Below are 23,538 nucleotides of genomic sequence, written 5' to 3' on the forward strand. Positions count from 1 at the left end.
GAGTCGGCCGGTACGCCGACAAGACTCGGGGAGCTGGCGTCGGCTGGGGAGCCAGCCCTGTAGCCGAAACTGGAGTCGAGCCCATGGCTTCCGGGGCCGGTATTGAAGCCAGAATCATGGCTGTAAGGTCCGGTTCTGGAGCCGGAAACATGGCTGTAAGGTCCGATTCTGGAGCCGGAAACATGGCTGTAAGGTCCGGTTCTGGAGCCGGAATTGAAGCCAGAATCATGGCTGCTGGGTCCGGCGCGGAAGCCTGGACCCTGGCTGTGTAAGCCAGGTAATCCAGTATGGACGCAAAGCTGCGTGGGCCGGTACTGGAGCATGGAGGCATGGCTGCTGGGTCCGGCACTGGTGCCGGAACCATGGCTGTTGGGGCCTGTACTGGAGCCAAAACCATGGCTGCTGGGACTCGGGCTGCTAGCCTGGCCTTGCGACGACTCCTCTTAGCAGCCTCCTGAATACTCCGTGGACCTCCATAAGCCAGACGAGTTCCGGAATACGACTCCTGGACAGGAGCAGGAACTGGGGCAGAAGCACGGGTTGACTTCAGGCGGAACCCACCAAGGCGTATGGTGCCAGGTTGGGAATTGGGAGACAGGGAGCTAGCATGCCTGGGGATAGCAGGCCGGGAATCACATGCTTGAAGGAAGTCCAAAATCCAGTCAGGTAAGAACTCAACAAAACATTGTTTCTCTGCTGCCAACCGGAGCGCCTCTACCAGAGCGGCCCTCTTCTGCCGAACACTGGACGCTCCCTTCCACCAATCGAAGCAGCAAGCCAGATAGAAGGTTAAATGCTGTAATTCAACCTCCCATGGATCATCTGCTGGGTCCATTTTGTGGTCGGTTCGTTCTGTCACGGTGTGTGAAGCAGGTAGGACCCAAATGCAGATTAAAGTGAGAATTCCTTTATTTCAAGGCTAGGTGAACAACAAAGACAAAACTGAACAACAAAGACAAAACAGAACACTCACCGACGAACTAGTCATGACAAAAGACGAACCGACAAAGACAGACAGAAAAAACAGAACTTAAATACACACAAGACTAATCACAGAAACAAGACACAGGTGAGGAGGGAGGAGAAAACACAGGGACACCAGGTGAACACAATCGGGTAAATTAGACACACCAGGGAAACTAACGACCGGGAACCACAGACAGATTTAAACAAGACACAACGCAGACAGAAACAGGCAAGACAGGAAGTGAAGACCTTTCAACATAAAACATGAAACAAGACAAGACAAAATACAATACAGGCAGATCGTGACAGTGACAGAGAAGAGATAATCATATTGTACACAACCTACCTCTACACAGCTTTCCACTTTACCAATACTGCACATATTGTATTGTATTATTCGGAGTACTTTGCAATAGTATACTTTACATAGCTTTTTTGTATATACAGATTTCATGTAAATACTTTTCTATATTTTATCGTACAATCGTTTTTTATATATATATATATATATCTATATTTTTTTTACAATGGTTTTTATTTAATTCTTTGTTTTGTTTTTCTACCTTTTTTCTTCTTTGTTTATGTGCACCATGTACCCCAAGGCAAATTCCTTGTAACCTGTTTCTGAGTTTGATTCTGATATTTAAGATCAATAAGAGGATAAACTAAATTGCTGTCTCCATACACCTCAAGGTATGAAATAAAACAATACTCAGGTATATGAAAACAAATGAAAGGGTTGCCTAAAAAAAAGAAAAAAATGCTCTCCACCCCATGCTTTGTCTGCCTCCACCCTAATATGAAAGGCATGCATTTGACTAAGAATTGTGTACAAGTAACATGATCTTGAAGCCTAAATCTCCCCACATTTGCCTCTTTGAAAAGCAAAATAAATCTTGTAACTGAAATTCAGTCATATCATAAGGCCATCTCACAATCCTCTTATTAAGTATGAAACAAATACAGCATCTTTTTGCATCAATACTCAACAAAATACCTACTATATATACACAGATAAAATCCCAGTCATGTGCCTCTTGCTCATAAGGTTTTACAGTGGTATAAAATGATTACCCCTGCAGTTTGAAATGACCTCCACAAACTCCATTAGGTTGTCACTGTCCCTAGAGAATTGTAAACATCAGCATCAATAACATCAATAAAGGCTTTCACCGTCTTTCCAGATACATTTAAAAACCTCCCCCCCGCTCTCTCTGCCTCCCTCTGGGACAGATTTTAAAAGAAAAAAGGGTCCATCCCCCTGCTCTCCCCCAACCCACCCACCCCACCAGTCTCATCCGGTTAAGGAGGCCCACAGTGAGCTGGAGCACACACTGCGAGGAGGCTGTTGCCAACCAGTGCTTCCTGTTGTGGGCTTCAGCTGGAAGGAGAGCATTCGATTTCATAGAGATAATCAGGATCTGTCTGCGGTCTCAGGACAGGAAGACCACAATAATAAAATATCATTCATGAGATCTGTATTTTAAGTCTACTTCTGCTACTGTAATATACGTCTATATTTCTGTTGCTGCAGTATTTTGGCCTTAACATTTAAATCTATCCAGAATATTTTACATTGTGTATTATTGTGATATATGTCTAGATAGTTTTGTATTTGCTGTTTAATGTTTTTATTTTATTATGTTATACTTTATTACACCTTTTTTAAATATTAATGCCTGAACTCATTATCATATATATCAATACTCCAATTACTGTATAGACTATGCTGCACAGTTTCTATTATATTTTGTTTCTATTATATTCTATTTTATTGTATTTACTTGTACTATTTCATCTGTTTTATTGTGTTGCACTGTTGGAGGAGCCTGTGACCTCAGATTTCCATTGTCATAACTACACTGTAAGCACACATGACAATAAAAGCCTTGAAACTTGAAACACACTGCTGCTGTAACAAAATAATGTGGGATAAACAAAGTATCTATCTATTTTTGGGGTGGATTTATAATTTAGAGAGAGAAGTAGTGCTGTTTTTCCGCATGGTGTCAGGATGATGAGCAACATATCAATAGTGTGTCCACATTCTCCTCCTGCTGAGTCAGCACAATGTGACTGAATGGGAGCATTGATTCTCTGATTGCTTGCCCTGTTACTCAGAGATGACTCACCTCGCTTCCTCAATTCGCTTCCACGCTCTCATATCCTCTTCCTCCTCAGAGATCTCCCCCCGGGAACACACATGGCCCCAGCTGGTCTGCACGTGGTTTAATGGTCCTGTCAATACATTAAAGTAGCAAGGGTGCTTACGCATTAATCTCAGACATCAGTTAAATAAATTGGCATATGGTTGTGGGGGAGGAAATGGTAATCTGCCGTCTCTCTAGAAAGATTAGTAGGATGATCAAGGGGGGATAGACATGAGAGTCTGTTTCTAATGTGGTATTACTGATTAGCTGTTGACCGCGACACAAGAGCAAACAGCAGCGTTGCATTGATTTGGCAGAGTTGAAATAAATGCTATTGTGCAGCTAACCTACTGCACACAAAATGAACGCTGTGTATGAAATTGAATGAAAGAGAATAATGTTTAGCAATGAGGCAAAGTACATTTTTTTTAGGTAATGTACTTAAGCATAATTTGGAGATTGTTGATACTTTTACATAAGTAGCTGCATAATAATCCTTTTGTAAAATGTTTATTTCTTGTAGATTTTATTCAATTGAAAGCTGTCGACAGGATGGAAGAAGTGTTTAACTTAAAGTAACAATATTACACTTTAGAAATCCTCTTGTCTAATTAAAGTCCTGCGTTTAAAATCGTACATAAGCAAATAATACAGAAATATAAGCATCAAGATTTAATACAAGTATGAAAAGTAAAATGATTCATATATAGAATGTACCATACATTTATATCGCTGGATTATAACAAAGGGACAAGTGATGCAGTCATGTTTAGGCATCACTAATGTTCCAGCTGGTAAAAGTGAAGTTAATTTAAACTGCTTTATTTACTGCTGGGTAGAGCAATCTATAATAAAGATACATACTAATGTGTTATTTTATTAATAATCAAACATCTAAATCTACAAAGTAGTGAAGACAAAATTATATTTTCCTCTGTAATGTAATAAAGTTAAAGTAAAATTAAAAAATTTCTTTGTGACTAGAATTGATAATACTTGTCCTCAATATTTGTTTAGGAATTGAGAGGTTTTGGCATCTTGTGTGTAATAACTATTCACTTACTACTCAAATGTGTGCATGTACGTTATAAAAACAAAGAGTAAAGCACCAGAGATCCATTCTGACTGTGTCTTGAGGTATAATAAAAGGCACCGGAGTTCCCCTGTGGGTACAGCACTCACTGAAAACAAGCTTTCATTGACTGCCATCCAACATCCTGGCATTTCTCCAGGACAGGAAGTTATTTTCCTGCTCAAACACACCGCTGTGCCAGCGCACTCTTCACAGGCAGCTCGGGGTTTGGCTCTGAAGGAGTTGTAGCTCAGGAGGCAGAGAGAAAAGCAGCTGTGACAGGCAGTGAGCATGCACCATATTGGAGAGACAAAGTGAGCAGAGTATAAAGATTAGCTGGGAAGTGATAAAATCATATTACCCATTTTTTGGCAGTTTTCTCTAGTAAAATAAATGTCAGCTTCACAGCAAGAGTCAAACAAGACACTGATAATCAAATCAAACCCATAGATCCTATGTACAATGACTGAGGGTTAGATAAGTGAATTATCGATTAAACTCAGGTTGAGACAATATATGATAAGTTACTTCCTTGGGTTGGGTTACGGCACAATTCCATTGTTGTTCAATAATTGGAATAACCAAATGCACGACTTTCTTATTACTGCCAGTCAGTCCTATTTTTTAATTAATTAGTCTCATTATTGGATAGGGAATAACCAAATCAAATTTGGTTCACTACTTATTTGTCCGAAAGAGTTGTGAAAAAGCCCTTATTTTCTAGGTATGATTCAGCGCCATTTGTGTTAGTGTTTCTTGAAATAACTCAAAAGATAAACCAAGTTTCAGTACAGATAACTAGGCTCTCTACACACGTGGAAATAAGAAAGGTTCCTTTTTGGACGAGTCGGATATGCCTAAGAGCAACCATTATAACATCAGCAGAGGCTAGTAGAGCATGCATCCCCTTAGTATGCTCCCAATGGTGCTTAAAAGGCAAATGAACTCAGACCAAGACAATCATTCCCAAATAAAGACATCTTTGAGGAGTGCTTTCAAAGGTTGTGTTGTTATATAAATCACTTCACATTTGTTGGCTTTTGTTTTCGAAAATAATCATAGTATTCTCAACAAAAGGCAACGCTTTAAATCAGAAACACTGGACAGAGAGCCAAATATGCAGCGCATGACGTCATTGAAAGACAAGCTCTTTCTCTTTTGGCAGAATTGGAGGCAGCTGATTACTTTGGGCTGGGCAGACTTCCAGTCAGAGAGCCTGTCTCGGATTTGAATGTCTGCTATCTCACTGTACAAAAACAACATGCAGCTCCACATGTTGAGACACTCGGGGGAAACTGGAAAGATAATCAGTAGGTTGTTGTTTATACGTCTGCATTTTGCTTTCCTATGTTCATTTACTGCAATATCCACTAGACTAGATGTTATGTTGACACAAAAGACATTTAGGCACAGCAAATTCATATCAATCTTTATTGTATTTAGAAATCCACGCATCAAATCTTTTTTATTATTTTTTTCCTTTACCATTTACAACAGGGAGGAATGGGGGACAAGCTAGACGTCATGCCTTTCCCAGCAGGCGCGATGCACTACAGGATGGGCTGAAATGGAAGAGGCGGACAGAGATACATAAAGTGCTTTTGTCAACAGTTTTCTTGTTTTAATAGAAAAAAGGATCAAAACAAAAGGTTCGAGGGTGGAGGGAGAGGACGCGGGGGTCCATGGACGTGAGTGCGTGAGAAGAAGTTGACAGGTTGATGAGGAGGAAGAGAGTGGTGGGGGGTATTTATCTTTAAAAAAAAAAAAAGCGTTCGAATAAAAAACAAAAACAAACAAGCGGTCTCAACCCAGGATGAGGCTGGACTTGCCACCGGGGGGGTTTCTCCGGCCCCCTGCGGCAGCGATGGCCACCCCCGACGGGGCGGCAGGCTCTGTCGTCTCCTTCTGCTCCTCCTGCTCCACCTCTTTCTCGGGACACTCTGCAGGCGCTACAGAGACACGTTTACTCAAAACATGTACGTCATATTCAATGAAGGCCATCACAGAGTGTTTGTAGATGACTGTAAATATGTTACGGTTTTTTTATTTATAATAACACCCCATGTTTATCTGCTAAAACTTAGCCTGGAAGCTAATTGGATTACATTGCATAAGAAGTAAGAACAAATAAGTCAAACATTAAAGAAAATATATACTGCCTGCATTTTTTCTTTTGACTAAATCTTACAACAGATAATATTGACAAATATCATACACCTAAAACTGTACCACAATATTTTTGGTAATGAATATGAACATGGAACATGAAGGGAAAACACAGCATTAACAAATCACTTGAGCCTCAATTTTCACTCCTTTGTTGTTTCCAATTAACATGTTCATTTCTCCCCGATGTATTGCTACTTATCACAGTATCATTGTATGAGTCATATTTTAAGCTTTCCTCTCACAGCTGAACTGAATATGTATTAATCAAGATCATTACCACCCTTTCTGAGCCAAGTGATCTCCTAGAAATGGACCTCTGACCTGCGCCTTAGAGCTTGCCAGGTACTGACTAGGTAACGAGCGGCAGTCTTGGTAAATGAGCAAACTCAATGAAACGGCAGCGCATATTTGTGCCACATGGTTTAAGTCTTGCTCTGAGTCTGCCCGCCCTCCTGTCTGTGCGCTAACCTTTCTTCAAAAAGGAATGTGAAGAAACAGGCTAGTTACACTGTATATAAACGTATTGAAGTCCTCAATATCTTTCATTTTTAATGTACACTTCAAAGTACACACGCACAATCAGATTCAAAGCAGGGCCGATGAGTGAGCTTTTATTTCTTAATGTTGTGGTCAAACCCTTCCATTATCTGAGCAGCTGCCACTCTCTCACAGACAAGCACCTGGAGCTTAATAAAAAGCTTTTCATACTAAGTGAAGGCTGCCATCACAGAACAGCTGCCTGACTACAGAACATCACGCCATCATGACAGGGAGAAACCAAGATCAAAGAGATCATGTGATGTTGACTTAGAAAGGGAGCACAAAAAAAAGACTCGGTGTGTTGCATGCAGGGAGATTGATCTGATGTGATGTACCATGGAGCTATTCACTGGGTAATCAGAGTCATGCTCTGCTCTTTAGGCACAGAGAGAGTGGGACAGACATGTCGTCTGTTAGAAACAGCTCAAAGGTTCAGGATACTTACCATCATTTGCTGGTTCTTGGCCATTCTCACCCTATAAGGAAAAGACAAAGATATTGAATATCCTGAACCAAAGTGATGTTTTCAGCTGTATATATAAAAAGGCCTTCCTGTATTCTGTATCTGAACCCGATTAAGTGTCGTTAACTAAACCACACGCCAGAAGAGTACATAATGGAAAGAGATATCATGACTTTAAAAGCACCACCAACGGTGTGGTTGTTCAAACAGAAGCTTTTGTGCCACAGATACCAACGATGATACTTTTGAACTGCTTTCAAAAATACTATGCATTAATATTACTTCCTGCTTTCTCAGTGTTTATTAGTATTCAACCAACATCAGTCTTGATCATAACTAGCAGATAATCACGTTACAAATTGTAACCCTTTAAATGCCAGTCTGTGTACATCATTTCATTGTTTTGTAATTATAATAAAAAATAAAAAATAGATTCTTTTCTGTATACTAAATGCAAGGGAGATTTTCGTTTTTATTCAGTCTTGGATCTGCCAATGATGCATTGCTTCAAACCCCATTTATGTCTAAATAGAAAAGCTACATTTGGTGAAAATACACCGGATATTATATTACATTATTTTGTATTATTTATACTGTATGCTGTAATGGGCAAAACAAATACACACAAGCAAACTGTAGGCATTAACAGCCGAAACGAGTCCCCGGTGAGGCAGACGAGTTAACACGGGGATTACATATGTCACTTCAAAATATTGATCCGACAACATCCTGGGTCAGTTTCAAATAGATGGATTAAGTCACCCATCCCCCAATGCCTTTTCGACTAAACAGAATTATTGTTAATCTATGACCGTGTGCTTTTCGGCCCCCATCCAGGCTGCGGCTCTGTTTTGGAACCAGCGCCTGTCAGACAGTCTGAAGTACCTCTTGTCTCTCTTTCCAGACCATGGCCGCCCCGGAGTTGTGGATGGTGGTCAGTTCAGGATCAAGGTTCTTGGGGAAGAGAAGGGGCTGCGGGCACCGCCTCAGAGGGGCGGAGGGCTCCCCACACAGGGTCCCTGCTGCTGCCCCGGCTGGGAAGACACAGACAGATTAGAACAGCAAACCACCAAGCGGAGTTCAATAGCCCAATATCACAAATGTGTCTCAGTGGGCTTTACAATCTGCAGATAAAGCCCTCCATCTTGATAACACAAACTTGGAAACACAGCCTTTATACACTAGCTGTATTCCTCTTTTTTTATTATGATTCTTTTATTTCAGGCCAATGGATTACATTCAAAAGGTAGACAGGAAAAAAAGAGGAGACAAATCATGAGTCAGGCTTCAAAGCAGCATACCATATGGACACTAATCCAATTATCCCCAAAGCCAACCCAGAAAGCAAATGTTTTTAACTCACGAGGTTAACATGCTTACCAAAAGACTCATCTTCTCAGATTTGACAAAACATCAGCTTTTTAAAAAAAGGGAATTTGACCAAAATAACATGAGACTAAATCAGTGAGAACCAACAGGAAACATCGCCAAAGCTGCTTGGGCGTCTGCATCAGACACAGAAACCCAGTGGAACACTTCCAGGCAGACAACATGAAAGCCAAAAGTCACATAACTGAACCAGAAAGAGCATTACGTCCAGTGTTTGGCCCACTGTGGGGAACTGAAGCCACGCAAGGTGAAAGCCCGGCTGGAGCCCAGAGGGCAGGGAGGGGACAGAGTGTCTTTGTCATGAGCAGAACAACTGCTGCTGTAGAAGCGTAGGAGTGGCCATTAGGAGTGGCCATTGTTGTTAATGGAGTGAAGTGAATCAGCAGGATGGAGAGCCTCGATCCCTCCACAAGAGCTCCTTCATCACTGGCGCCACATCAATTAACTGGACAGTCCTTCTAATAAAACCTGCTTCATGGACTGATGCATTATGTTCCCATCACTTCAACATAAAGCTCTCTTCTTAACCGTACATGTCTCCTGGGTGCATGCGCGAGATACATGTATGATAACAGCGAGTTCACTGGGTGACAGGCAGCAACTGCACTGATGCTACTGGCATCCCAGCATCCTCTCTGATTACAGAGTGATCGTCATGTGGTCAGGAGCCGAGGGCGCACCAACAGCTCTGCTATCTGAAAACTAAATCTGACGAACAACCTGCCAAAGACTCCGGCTGAAGAAAAATAGGCTTTTGTGTCCGCTTAACAAAAGTTAAATTATACATTTTTTAGTGAAGAACAATTTCTCCATTAAAATATTATTACTTCATCCAGATCACAAAACACACTTTTTTGAGACATGTTGAGACATGAATTTATAAAGGGTCCACTGCTCAGTCTTGAAGGTGCCCTGAATATACATGTATTTCATCTTTGCAAGATGACGGAAGACATGTGGTCTTTCCAAAACTAATGTCACTGTCACAGTTTTTGTTGAATATACTTCTTATAGGAGAGGCTACAGGCTCTTATTGGTCTATGAAAGACTTCAATGATCTTGAATATCGTGTGGCCCAGCGGTCTTTAGCCGTGTTCTCACTGCGCGGTATGGCTCTACTCAACTCGCCCTTTTTTAGGTTTTACCATTAGAAAGACTTTTGGAAAATGCATAGCACCTGATACTTTTTAGCATCATCTCAGTTGAGGTTTCCAAGCCAGCCGAGACAATCCTAAAAGGTGGAGTCAAAACCGTGCAGACCACTGATTGGTCAGAAAATGTTTTCCCTTTACAGACGCGGGAAATCCTACACAAGAACGGAAGTCTTCTACAGCAAACTACCATCCACAGCGACTGGATTTATTCACCTTTCCAACTCTAATTTCAGAAAATGGTAAATGCAAAAAGAGTATCCCGACACCAAGGTTGCACTATGTTATGAAAACAATGTTTTACTAAATCAAGGCTAACAGCTATATCAGGGGTGGATCATAAGTACTGCAGGAGAGTATAAAAACAAAAGGAGGATCTCCTCAGCCAGGGTGTGACAACGCAAATCAAATATTTTTTAAAGTAAAAGAAAATATCAAAATAACCTTCTATTCTTGGACAACATACACAAATTCAAGAACTTTCAATGACCCATGTCTAGTTTCAAACTTTCAAGGATTTTGGGGGACCATGCTATGGGAAGGCTCCCCTGAACTTGACCCAAGTGAAACAATGAGAGCAGGAAAAGGTTTTACTGTCCCCAGCTGCTGTCCATAAAGGTCGGAGTAATGATTCCTCATTGTCCACACATCCAGAAAATGAGCTACAGCATGTCAACTGTTTCCCACAAAGTGTCCAGTGTGAAAGCACGTGATCCCCGGCTCGTGAGTAACTTCATGGCTTCCAGCTGAAACGAGTCCTGCTGCTGTAGGGTTGGCATCCTCCTCTTTAAGAACATCATTAAATATTTAAACCCTAATCGAATAATAACTTACTTGTTACCAATTCCCATCCTTCATTACAAGCAACATATATAACGCATAATAAAGAGTGAATCCCATTTGCCTAAAAGTAATACCTGGATTATTATGATAAACATACACAATATTGTCAGAAATGTTTTACTCAAGCCTCTGTGGCTGAACGTTTGCAGTGACTTTGACAACTCGAAGCCATTCACAGGTCTCGTACGGCTGGATCTGCCTTCCTCTCCTCGTGTACTCCCTTGTGTCTATAAAAGGCCACACGTTTCTCCATTTGACACATTTCTAAACTGACCTATTTCTTTCCATTAAGGGCTGATGCTCATCCACATCTAACAAAGCCTAGTTTCAAATGACACTTATCCCAGCACTCCAGTTCTTTCAGGCTATTACACTTGTGGGATGTGCTTTCTGACAGCCTAATGGAAAGACACGTAATAACACTGCAATTTGGATCTTTTCCACGCTCGAGTAAGAAGAATTAAGACCGTGGCGCTTTTTGCTTACTTTAAAGTTCTGGTGGTCTACTTTTACAAGATTGAACTTGTCCACACAGAAGTGCGTGTACACCCTCACAATGTTAATGTTGCCTAATAACTCAAAACCCTATTGTTTGCATTTCTTTGGCTCTGGTTTTCTCGCACGGAAAATGAATTAAGATATGTTAGAGTGATGTATTACTGGGTGGATTGTTCCTCCGATGAGCATGGAGGTCCTCAGGCTCTGCAAAGATGTTGGAGACCACCTTGCGGGGGGTTGAGTCTTCGTCTGCGCCAAAGGAGATGCTGGAGGCCCCGCCCGGCGGTCGTAGTACCCTAAAGGAGCAACAAATGATGGATTATAATTTAATTGATATCCTGCTACCATCCCCCACTATTTATGCAAACACAAGGCCTTCCTGCCACTGATCAGCTGCACAGTGCAAAATCAATAATCAAATATAACATGACGACGCCTCAAGCTACGAACAGCCTTCTCCCTACTCCACCCCATACCACACACTGGCTACCAGCAAGGTCTCCGCTCTCTAAGCCCCGGCTGTCAGCCTGTCAGACAGACAGCCACAATCTCTGCCCTGCAGCTGACTCCAGTCGCATAGAATCAAAGAGTGAGCTGGCTAGCTGCTGCCTCTCCTCGGCACAGATTCCTTTGCTGTGACACACTGTGGCTTGGTGTCAGTTCCTGGTAGCATTGTTCTACCATTGATAAATTAGTAAATGAAATGTAATGCGGCTCTTGGGTCAATATTAAACAATAGAGGTGAAAAGTGTGCAGCTAATACAGGTCACCTAATATATAGACTGTTCTAGAACAATATAGAAACCTGCATGCAGACTAATGCTTGGTAAACAAAACGCTTTTCCACCGACATTCCTTTCTCCACAAGCTACACAAAAGGAACACGATAATGAGGAGGGAAAGCCTTTTTCCTTGCTGTGCTGAAGGACAGTTGGGGTGGACCACAAATACTGGTGTGTTTGCAGAGCCCCTGTCGGACCCCTCCCTCTTTTTCCGGCAAACTCTCCACACAGAGTCCCTGAAGCCACCAGCTGCACACAGAGCAGCTGTCTAAGGGCCAGGCAGGCAGATGGGGTACAAAAAACAAGTCAGCTCTCTCGAAGGAAAGCTACAAAAGAAAGTACACGAGGAGAAGCCACACCGCATGGACTGCATTGGCGTAGATTTTCTTAATCAATTCTTGTGTCCACACTAGTGCTCGTCACACTTGGCTGTGACAGTAATGCCTAAACCAGACTTCACCTCCCGGCCAGAGAGGATGAGCTCATGCTTTCCACATGGATTGCGATGGCGAAAAGCTTTTGCCTGGCAGCAGACCCCACCCTAGTGTGAAACTGCAAATAAAATCAATGAAATGGCATAAATGTTTAGAGGTTGGGGGGGGCTAAGCAGCTTCAGGCTAAGGGAGTAGGGCAGATCTCCACAGTCAAAGATGGCCTGTCTGATAGGGCAGGGTGGGAGGCTTTTGATGGCCTACTAAGAATTTAGCCTCATTTTGCTCAAGGAGCTGCTGTACGGATCCCTTTGGTCGGCCAGCATCACAAATGAACAGCAACTCGTAAAAAAAAAGGCTTAAAAAAGGAGAAAACGCGAGGAGCCAATGAAAGATTTACAGGCTTAGCTTGCGCAAAGCCCCCACCCAAGTCTCCGCATCATCCGAAAACAGCATGCGCCTTCAAAACGCTTAATGACTGACAAGCTCTCTATATGAAAACGCTGATAGCTCGTTTTTTTGTCCTACATGTCCTTAATTGACGACCCATTTCTGAGGCAGCCTTACATGCAAGGCTTTTTCTCTGCATTGTTTTTACCGCAAAGGGCCCGGAAGGCATCCAGACGAGACGCATCACTTACTGGGAAGCTATGACTGCGTGCTTGGAGGATGAGTGGCCCTCTTAAAAGGGTGTTTCACCAGGAATAAAAAGATTTAACATATGTTGTTTGTAAAGCAAAGGCAACAGCTTAGACATGCGTGTTGAAACTAGGCCTACAAATGGATATTAGCTTCTCTAAACTTCCATTTTATAACCAACAATGAGCCATATCCCTTTTAATGACATATGCAGACCCATGTCTCGTCTAGGATTCTTCCTGCAATCAATCTCATATCTGGACCGCTGAGATGTACATTTCCTCCTCTATTGGAGAAAATACTACAAACCGAGACAGGAAAAATATTAGATATGGTAAAATTAGCTACTTCAGACAACAGCACATGTAGACATTACCGCACGACAAGAGATGTGTCTTGAGCAACAACAAAAGTTATTTTGAGGTCGACCACAGCCAGTAAAGCAGACAGGCTAACCTTAGGTAGCTTTCATATTTCTTCTCGAAAAATTAAATACAGAAAACACCCCTTATTGTACTCCGTGTTCCTTTCTTTTCTTTCTTAAACTCGCACGCCTCATTATCGATGTACTAATAATCCCAGCCATGCTACAGCCTAACTCACGTAGTGTGGCTAACGCCTGTGTAGTGAATCAGTCCCCAAATAAGATTAACTTAATTAGCAAGACTATGACAGTTTAGCTAAACTCAACCACTAGCGGGCTAACGTTGGTTAGCAGGCTGCCCTTTGGGAAGAACAGAGGCGTTTGCTAGCAGAGGCTGGCCCGCATCACACTTCTTTTGTTCCTCGGTGAAAGGTTTTCAGCTCGTTTTTACCTGGAACTGCTTTTAGAACCAGGCTCCATTCCTTTAAAAGTGGTTGTCGTCGTCATCTTTATGGATAAATGTCGACGCCTCGGCGGTTTACAAAGAGTGAATGACAAGAAACTAATAAAAAACAGTCCAGTCCTCCTCCTTCCCCGCAGAGCTGCGACGGGATGTAGACTCCACCCGACACTGACAAATCATAACGAAGAACAGATCCACTGGTTCTGAGGTGCCATCCCACCAGACCCAGCCCACCAGCGTTTTACCCGCGCTGATTGGTAACAACATCATAGAACTCGTCTCTGATTGGACAGAACATCACCAAACTCGTCTCTGATTGGACTGAACCTCAGCATCTCTTTTTGGTGGAAGGTCTTTGCTTCAGATAGCTGAGACCACATCCCTGAGGCCTTTTTTTCATGCTACCTAATCTATTAGCATTGATCATCGTGACAACCTGCAAAATGTTTTAAAACTGCAGTGTAAGGCGTACAAAAGAGATGATTTTTGACCTCCGACTGGTGAAGATTATGGGGACTAACCTTTAGTCATAAATACATAGTCCAGCTATTCAGTGTGAGCTGTGTCACTCTGCCCTAAGGTCTATGACGTTTTCAATGTATTTAATGAAATAACCATATTTTCCCCCCAAACTAAAAAAAAGTATTTGAAACTAAATAAATTAGAAAATTGATTTGAACTTAATCTCATAAATCTGTAAATACGTTCAATAGTTGTCAGATATCTTTCAAATCCATTTTCTCTTGTGTTATTTTGAACACAACCAAGACTTTAGGAGGGTAAAAATAGGGTTAATCAAGTTATTCCATGGGACATAAATGAGGTGGTGCTCTGTATACATTTTAAATGTTTCAAAGAGTACTTGGTAAAAAAAAACTCTTAATTATGCAACAAAATTATTATCTGGTCTTGCACAGTTAAACACAAAAAAAGAGAAGACGTTTGGAAAAAGACAATATTTTTATTTTGACAGGCCTATTATTAGAGAATACAGATGTTTATTTCACTGAGAACTTCTTAAGGCTTCCCAAAATGTGAATATTGGCCTAGTCAAACGATTAATCAAACATTTCCCTACACATTCACTACTATAAAAACATTTAAAAAATCAAATAGTTTTTCTCATAACAGAAACCAAATGAAAATGCAGCCCCATTCCCAAAACTGGGTGCACTGTCCCCCAAGTGATAGCCAGTCCCAAAGTAGTACATGTTTGAGAACAGATTTTCTGGAGACTAACCAAGAACAACATTTCATAAAAAAAGTCAGTTGTATTTCGTCTCATTCTGTCTGCTGCCTTGCGAGAAGAAGTCCTTAACATTGTCCACAACACAGCATGAACAAACAAGACCTGGGTGTGGTTTATGTACAGAAACAGACATGTAGCAAGGGCAAGTTTGAAAATACTATACAACAGTTTTGTGTAGCAGAAAGGACAACTTCTTCTGCATGGAAATCTGTTGAGATAACGGGACAAGTGTCAAAGAAGCAGTCGCTGTGTCTCGCAGGCGGGAAAGCTTGGTTGTGTTGAAAAGGAAAATGGTGAACAATGCAGTGGATTAAATGAGGCCTCCCGTCTGTTGTTGAAACACGTCAATTGTATCTTCATCTTCCATTTCCAACTGTTAAGAGAAAAAGTTTTATAAACATGAGTCATGTTTATGTTTATTAAGGATCCCCATTAGCTTTTGCTCTCGACAAAAGCTACTCTTCCTGGGGTCCGACACTTAAAACAATACAACAATAATACAACAATAATACAGCAACATTTAGGACATAAGTCCTGACATCATTAATAACATTAAAAACATTAAAAACATCACCAATATCATCAATAACATGCGATCAAATTAAATTAGGGTTCACAGCTCACAAGGGTACATGGTCATTAGTAGATGGCCCTTCAACCTCTTCTTGAAAGAGGCTCTGGACTCTATTTCAGTAAGGTAGTTTGGCAATGAGTTCCATTCCTTTATAGCTCTATAAGACACAGAAGGTTTCAGAAGATGTGTCCTGGGTTTAGGTGCCAGTAGATGACCTGATGTAGCTTGTCTAGTCTTATGGTCATGCTCGTCTCTTGTGTAAACTATTTGATCATAAAAATACAGTGTTTTTTTGCTAAATTGGACATTTAAAAAAAAAAAGTGATAACCCGAGATTGCAGACGTTTCTCAACTGGAAGCCATGATAGGCTTCTATGCATAACTCCAATATGAGTGCGCTTCGAACAGTGGAGAGCTCGTCTGGCAGCCAGTCATGACTTTGATTAGCCTACATTTGGGTGCAACCTCTTTCCCACACAATACTGGCTGCAGGCATGATGTGCTGTTGTAACCCTGAAGCAGGACACTGGTTACCTCGACAAAAGGCCAATGAGATTATTCTATTGGGTTTTGGAATTATTCAAAAAACAAGAAAATACATTCTGTTGTTAACCATCATTAATTATACTTACAGCAGGTTTTTTTCAGCAAGCTATTCTATAAAATAACTTTCACTGACCTTATAGGAAACCAGAAGCGCAAACATGCTAATTCAAATCCGTGTTTTTCAACGCTGAGAATATTCTATGTAAAAACTTAAATGTGTTGTTTGCATAGGCAAGATGGTACCATCGCAGTGAAAATGAAACTTTGTTTTAGGCTTTGATAACCATAGTGTGCAGAGCAAGGCTTCCACATCATTTTAATAAAATGCCATAACATAGAAGTTGCATATGTTGCAAATGTATTATCTTTTCAATTTACACACGGCATCTATTGCACGTCTGTCCGTCCTGGGAGAGGGATCCCTCCTCTGTTGCTCTCCCTGAGGTTTCTCCCATTTTTCCCTTTAAACTGTGGGTTTTCTTCGGAAGTTTTTCCTTGTACGATGTGAGGGTCTAAGGACAGAGGGTGTCGTATTGTCATACTGATATTTTGTACAAACTGTAAAGTCCACTGAGACAAATGTAACATTTGTGATATTGGGCTATATAAATAAACATTGATAGAAGTTGTGTCTCCTCAACACAAGTTGGAGAACACAGCAACTCAAATGAAGTTTGGTGTGTTCTGACAGCCTGAGGCATCTAGATGCTTTCCATGTCAGTGTATCCGCAAAAATGATAACACAAAGATCTGGTGTGTGTCGGCTTTCAACCTACAGACATTCCTACAACATACTGCTCACTGAGGGGTGACCTCATGCCCATTTAACTTTTTTAACTGTTTACATTTCCATCCATTTATGAATATTTCCAAAGGAATGTCTGAGATGTGCATATTTGCTTGATAAGGATGGCACAAATGCATGCAACCCGTGCTGGGTTTTGACACATGGAAGCGTCTGAAGCATGTTCAAGCAGACAAGCTACACTAATTGTCTCAAGGCTTCACACTTACCTGCGATGGTGTGTCTGTTTCATTTATTGGCTGTCCATCAAATCTGAACCTGATTTGCCTCATGGACAGTCCCTGGAAACAAAACAAAAAAACACAAGAGGAAACACAGACAGGATCATTAAATAACAGTCATATATTATGAATACAAAAATGAAAAGGGGCATTTTTTTTTTAATTAAGAAAAATGGATCACATAAAACCTGTAGTTGAGTTCTTAAAGTTGTTCAATTTATTATAATTGCTTAAAGCATGTGTTTCCTTGTTTAAGGTAAACCTGCTGTAGTTTCAAAGTAGTAGAACAATATTGAGCTATATCATCTTTTTCAGTGAAACACAAATAAAGAAATAATGAAAAACATCTGTTCTCATCCTAGTTTTGAAAATGAGCTGCATGACTAACATGTCTCTTTTGCTTTGCTGGCAGTAGAAGGAATGGACATCATTGAGTTTCCAGAGAGCTGAACCCTCATTTGACTTTCAGATAAAGAGGTCAGACTTTGCATTTCTTTTGATATTCTATTAACTTTTCAGATGCTTCAGAATATGAAAGTTATCAAACCCTAAGGTATGTTTTTGTAGCCATGCAATCAGAGTTGCTATCAAGATTACAGAACAATTTTAGGAACCGAAGTGGCACTCATCCCAACTGTTAATTAGAACAAGTGAGCATTCCTGCATATGATTACAGCAAGTACGGTGGTGAAGGACAACTTCAAATGATGATAACTGCGGATGGAAAAGATGAAGCAACTTTTGTGATTAACATGGAGTTTCAGACAGACAGGTAGGGGGGGGGGGGGGGGGGGGGCGATGAGAGAAAGGTGAAGCCTTTAGGCTGTGTTCAGTTATTGAGGGAAGATGTGCATCAAAGAGACACAGAGCAGACCTGGATCATTGCTCATAAACAAAAACCAATAACTCTTTCAGAAAAAAACCCCGACTAGAAACATTACCATGAGGAATCCCGTGTTAGTGAGAACCATCTGGCTTTTATTTGAGGTATGACCTTTAACCACACAGCATAGTCGCTATAGATGCTGTATATGAGCTGTCTCATGGACACAACCTCGATTCGATGGACACTATTAAGTATCCTGTATAACAATAGCTGTGAGTGATACGTGTGAAAAGGCTGAACATAAATAACTCTTATCTTAGCTTTTTTTGTATTTAAACAAGATTAAACATCTGCATACATCAATGATGTTGCTTTGATAAGTCTTAACAATGGCCAAAACAAATTCCACACACACAGTTCCCCAGGTTTGTGCATACTGAATGACTGAATAGTACACTTAAATGGTAGGCAGACAGCGAAAAAGGCCAATTAGGAGAGAGCAGGAGTTATGTCAAGAATTTGCAAGAGGGGCTGTATCATTACCTAACACATTGTTCCAAAAATCCACACGAGAGGATGTATTACATGAGGTGTGAATATTAGTCCAGGTGCTACAGCTTTTCACCTCAAAAGGATTACAATTCCAAGGGGGACAGTTTCTACACATTACAGACAATGCAGTATTAAAACAAGAGCTCGGTTAAAAAGAAATTCGGAGGAACTCAAACCTTATCAAAGATATAACATTGGCTTTTTAATTAAGTGGTGTTTAAAATACCCACCTTTTATGCTTAACAGCCTAATATAAAGGAAAACAAACGGACTGGATAGTAGATAATCGACTCCTGGAATCTTTTTCTTTATGACGGATACTAAGCTAAACATGTGAGGGTAATTATATCATAGCTATCTTTATAAGGACCAGAGACTTAAATGATCAAATGGCAGTGTACAAAAGAGAGAAATCATTGTTCTTTACAAATACAGTATAACAGAAAATGATAGGCTATAAGTGCTGTACGAGGTGAAAATTGCAACGCACTATTTTGTGACCACTGGTTTAGGAAATAACCCTTTAACATCATCCTGAACAGCTATTGTTTTCTGTGCTATTATTGTGTCATGCCCACCTGTCGATCGCAGTAGGCCTTCATGAGTTTGATGAGCGGTGTGTGTCTTTTGATCTTGAACTGCACTATAGAGCCATCCTGACCTGCCACCTTCAGGTTTATGTGTTCGTTGGTCTCTGTCTTCACTGCTTCCTGAGGGATAAAGTCAGAGAAAATAAACAATTGACACAGCCATGGAGTAAACAACAGCTGATTAATCAGACAATCAACAAAGATACTGATTTCACTACGTAATTAAGATCAGAATATTTACATTTTTCAAGAACTCTTGTCTCTCTTGTGATCAGCAACTGTCATCATTGTTTGCATTTAACCAATGAGTATCTGATTAATAAAATAAGATGAAGCCTCCAATGTTAAACGACGCTGAAGTTGGCTTCCGATTCAGAGCATCCGATTCGGCAGTTAAGGGGAAAGTTAAGGGACATTTAATTTACATCGCTGAGCGAACAATCCTCCGTGTTTGAACCTCTTAAATCGCTGCATAGCCGATTTATTTGGACTGGATTATCACAGAGACTCTAAAGATTCTTTATAACACAGTTTGAGATTTGTGAAACCTTAATTCTATTTGTGAAAATTAAAAAAGGGAGATTTCAGTGCTTTTTAAAAAGCTCGCTTTTTGTTACCTGACCTTTTAGTCCTTTTACTGCATTTGGGTCCTATTTCTCCCTAACCCTGACACTGAGTCTGCTTCAAATTAACTTATTATCCTCACAGGATCATTTGATTAAAGTTAAAGCAAAATGTACTAAAGCATTCTAACTGTTTATGCTTTAACAGCAATTCATAAATGATCCAGTCATAAATAATTTGCACCGCGTTGCTATGAGACACCACAGCGTGTTCTCAGTGTTCTGCTCATACTTTGCTTTTGGCTAACTGTTTTTGTTGTTCTGCTTTATGATTGTAATGCATGACTGTGCCAACATGTGTCTCATCCTCCCTGCCCTTGTTTGTAGGCTGCACCTGCTTTTCAGGAGACCAAGCCTCGCAATGATGTTCTTTCTGCCAGTGCATGAGCGGTAAGAGTCCATCACAAACTGCAGGGTCTGTCACCCAGCAGGAGCTAGGCTAACTTGCTAACAGGCACAGAGCCTTAGAACACCACATACTCCAAAAGACAGATGATGTAGCTCACATCAGGGCACAGAGCTGCTGCAGCCTCACCTGACCCAGCAGCTCTTTGGCTAAAGCTATTGAATGTTGTGTCGGAAGCATCCTGAGGCCAGAACATGTATATAGTCTATCTTAAAAAACATCTTGAATTTATTCGTAGAAAGTTAGTTTGTTATTTAACAGGTATGGAGACTTTTTTTTTGTTTCATACATTTTCAAAAATACATTGTTAGAATTTCTAAAAAGTACTCTTACTCAAACCACTAAAATTATGTAAATGAAGCAAACGGCTCCTGAAATCCTTTCACATGTACTCACCAGTGTAACACTGCCTTGCTGTGGTCCCAGTATATTTAAACTGCATGGGATGACGGCTACTAATGAGCACTGCACATGATATATATTTGGAATGCTTTATGGATTGAAGTGGGGGCTGCATTTTGAATTCTTAAACAAGTTATGCTTGTCAGACTGTGGCATGACCTTTGCAACACAAATATAATAAAGACATGAGCATGTTTAGCAAGTTTTGATATTGTTGCATGCTGTTTATACTTTTTTTGACATAGAAAAACTATAAAAACTATAAAAACTATAAAAACATATAGCTTTACACTGGTATGATCTGGAACTGTGACAGGCTCTGAAAGACTCCAATCCACTTCCGTAGTTGCACTTATAAAGGGAAACAATGGCCTTAATGAGTCTAACAAAAAAAAAAATCAAACATTTTTAGATTTTTAGGGTTTTAGATCAGGACCTGGTCTAATGTGGTCAAGATGCGAAAAAAGCACTGAAATCTCCCTTTTTTAATTTTCACAAATAGAATTAAGGTTTCACAAATCTCAAACTGTGTTATAAAGAAAGTTTAGCCTCTCTGGGATAATCCAGTCCAGATTTGATGAGTGTATGTATAGTGGTTTTAGATCAGGACCTGGTCTAATGTGGTCTAGATCAGTGGTTCCCAACCTGGGGGGCGAGCCCCCCTTGGGGGGGCGCCAAAGATCGCAGGGGGGGCGCCAGGCCTCAGATGATTTGAGGCCAAATATCATATTTAGACTCTTTTTTTTTTTTTTACATATAATTGTAAAGCAATACATGATTGTCACTAAAAGCCTTGTCTCTACATTACAATAAAAAATAATTTATTAATTAATTTGAATAATAATTCAAGTTAATATATTAAAGGCATAAATAGACAAATGTATAATTCTTTCTTTAATAGAAATGTTTCTTCTGCCCGTAAAGTGTCCAAACCGGGCTTTTCTGGATAAGCACATTTTTAAAACAGTCAATATCCATGCCGGTTTCAATTGGATTATTTGTCACAGTTGCTCCGATCAGATCGGTCTCCTCCATTTTGTAGATTATTTACGACTTTTGAATCCACATAAACATATCGGCAAAATCCGGTTTACTTTGAGCATGTGTTTTAAACAGTTTAATCCCTTTGTGAATTGTTTCCACTTCCGCGCCGTCCTTTAATTTCTTCATACAGTGGGAATCCAAATGAATGAATCCTGAGTCCAATAACCATCAAAGTCACTCCAATAGTGCTCATTAAATACGCTTTCATCCTCCTTTAACAAAATACTTCACATTCATCCAGTTTGTGACAGTAGTTGTAGCATTTTTGAGACTTTTAAACTTTAATTACCGCTGTTGCGCCCCCCCCCCCCCATTGTGTGTGTGTGGGGGGGGGGGGGGGGACGCAACTTCCAACAGGAGTTATTTGGGGGGGCTCTTGGGAAAAAAGGTTGGGAACCACTGGTCTAGATGTAAAAAAAGCAGCAAAATCTTCCTTTTTTGTATTTTCACAAATAGAATTAAGGTTTCACAAATCTCAAACTGTGTTATAAAGAATCTTTAGAGTCTCTGGGATAATCCAGTCCAAATAAATCGGCTATGCAGCGATTTAAGAGGTTCAAACACGGAGGATTGTTCGCTCAGCGATGTAAATTAAATTTCCCTTAACTTTCCCCTTAACTGCCGAATCGGATGCTCTGAATCGGAAGACAACTTAAGCGTCGTCAATGTTAACTGGTTAAATGAAAACAGGTGCTTACTTCAGAGTGGCTGAATTTTTCATTTTTGTCTTTCATTTACTGAGACAAATGTTCATTTTGTTTACATTTTGTCTCAATCAGTTGCCCACAGGCTAATATAAGTATTGATATATCAAGAAAGAAATCATGTACATCAGTTGTAATAGCATAACGCTGTAACACTGCTACAAACTTTCTTCCATTTGCACAAATGGACACATGGATTTACAATATGAGTCACTCAATCTCTCTCGCTCTTTTTCATCACACGCACACACAGGCAAACACACACAGATGACACCAGCTGGTCGGCTGTGTGTGATCAAGCAGAAAGAGAAATGCGCGCCTCTGGATGCGCGTTCACAAACCTTCCGGTCTATCAAAGTAGGTACAGCTGATAGTTGAATTTTAGCTCACAACTTTACTAAGGTAAAACAGAACATGTGAAAAATGTCCCCTTTTTTCTATGAGCCCCTATGCCACATATCTAGGGAAATATTTTTGGAAAAATGTAAAAAACACTTACCTTTGGTTTTTCATCAGCCATGGTCACTCTTTTGGCGCTTCTCTACGCTGCCACACAAAGAATACGGGTACGCGCACGTGCTCGTTTCCGGTTAAAATATTCGAATGGAACGTGCGCGGTCACGAGCAAGTGCGCGTCCACAGCCCCGGGCTCTGAATGGCTAACGGTGATCACATGGGTGAATGCGCGGTCTGGCCATGGGCGGGAGAGTCTCAATGCGCGTTACAGGGATACTCAGCACCACGTGCACGCGCACAGCGATGTTTTTCTTTTTGTTGTGCGGTTTGTTGGTTCAGTTATCCCACAACATGCACCCCACCACCACACTGACCTCTCATTAGTTCATTATGGTTCATTCATCATAATCATAAAGGACATTATATTGAGAATGTTGTATTTGCACATTTCCCCGTCTTTTTAACCCTATAAATCAGTGGCCATCTTGTTTTTTTACTGTCTGATGATGAAGATGGACCAAACTATGTCAAATAAAGATCTTTACATACAACAGACCTATACAGTTGCACAAAATCCAATCAAAAATCGTGTTTGTGACAGAACACGGAGGATATATCTG

The 23,538-nt window shown here is 40.7% G+C and overlaps 2 protein-coding genes across 2 annotated transcripts; both read right to left on the reverse strand.

The window, feature by feature from the left end:
• Positions 1–5,601: 5,601 nt before the first annotated feature.
• LOC117548755 (jupiter microtubule associated homolog 1-like) lies at positions 5,602–14,122 on the reverse strand. The gene is made up of 5 exons (XM_034220198.1): positions 13,909–14,122; positions 11,404–11,537; positions 8,246–8,394; positions 7,343–7,373; positions 5,602–6,137 (listed from the first exon to the last, which is right to left on the reverse strand). Exons 1-5 carry the CDS (start codon positions 13,962–13,964, stop codon positions 5,992–5,994), a joined length of 516 nt encoding a protein of 171 aa, XP_034076089.1. The 5' UTR covers positions 13,965–14,122; the 3' UTR covers positions 5,602–5,991.
• Positions 14,123–14,861: 739 nt separating this feature from the next.
• Positions 14,862–23,177, reverse strand: LOC117548371 (small ubiquitin-related modifier 2-like). The gene is made up of 4 exons (XM_034219601.1): positions 22,962–23,177; positions 19,272–19,403; positions 17,304–17,375; positions 14,862–15,542 (listed from the first exon to the last, which is right to left on the reverse strand). The coding sequence occupies exons 1-4, from the start codon at positions 22,980–22,982 to the stop codon at positions 15,480–15,482; spliced, it is 288 nt and encodes a 95-aa protein (XP_034075492.1). The 5' UTR covers positions 22,983–23,177; the 3' UTR covers positions 14,862–15,479.
• Positions 23,178–23,538: the final 361 nt, after the last annotated feature.

The sequence above is a fragment of the Gymnodraco acuticeps genome, unplaced genomic scaffold (genome assembly GCF_902827175.1).
Source record: "Gymnodraco acuticeps unplaced genomic scaffold, fGymAcu1.1, whole genome shotgun sequence".
Classification (NCBI taxonomy): domain Eukaryota; kingdom Metazoa; phylum Chordata; class Actinopteri; order Perciformes; family Bathydraconidae; genus Gymnodraco; species Gymnodraco acuticeps.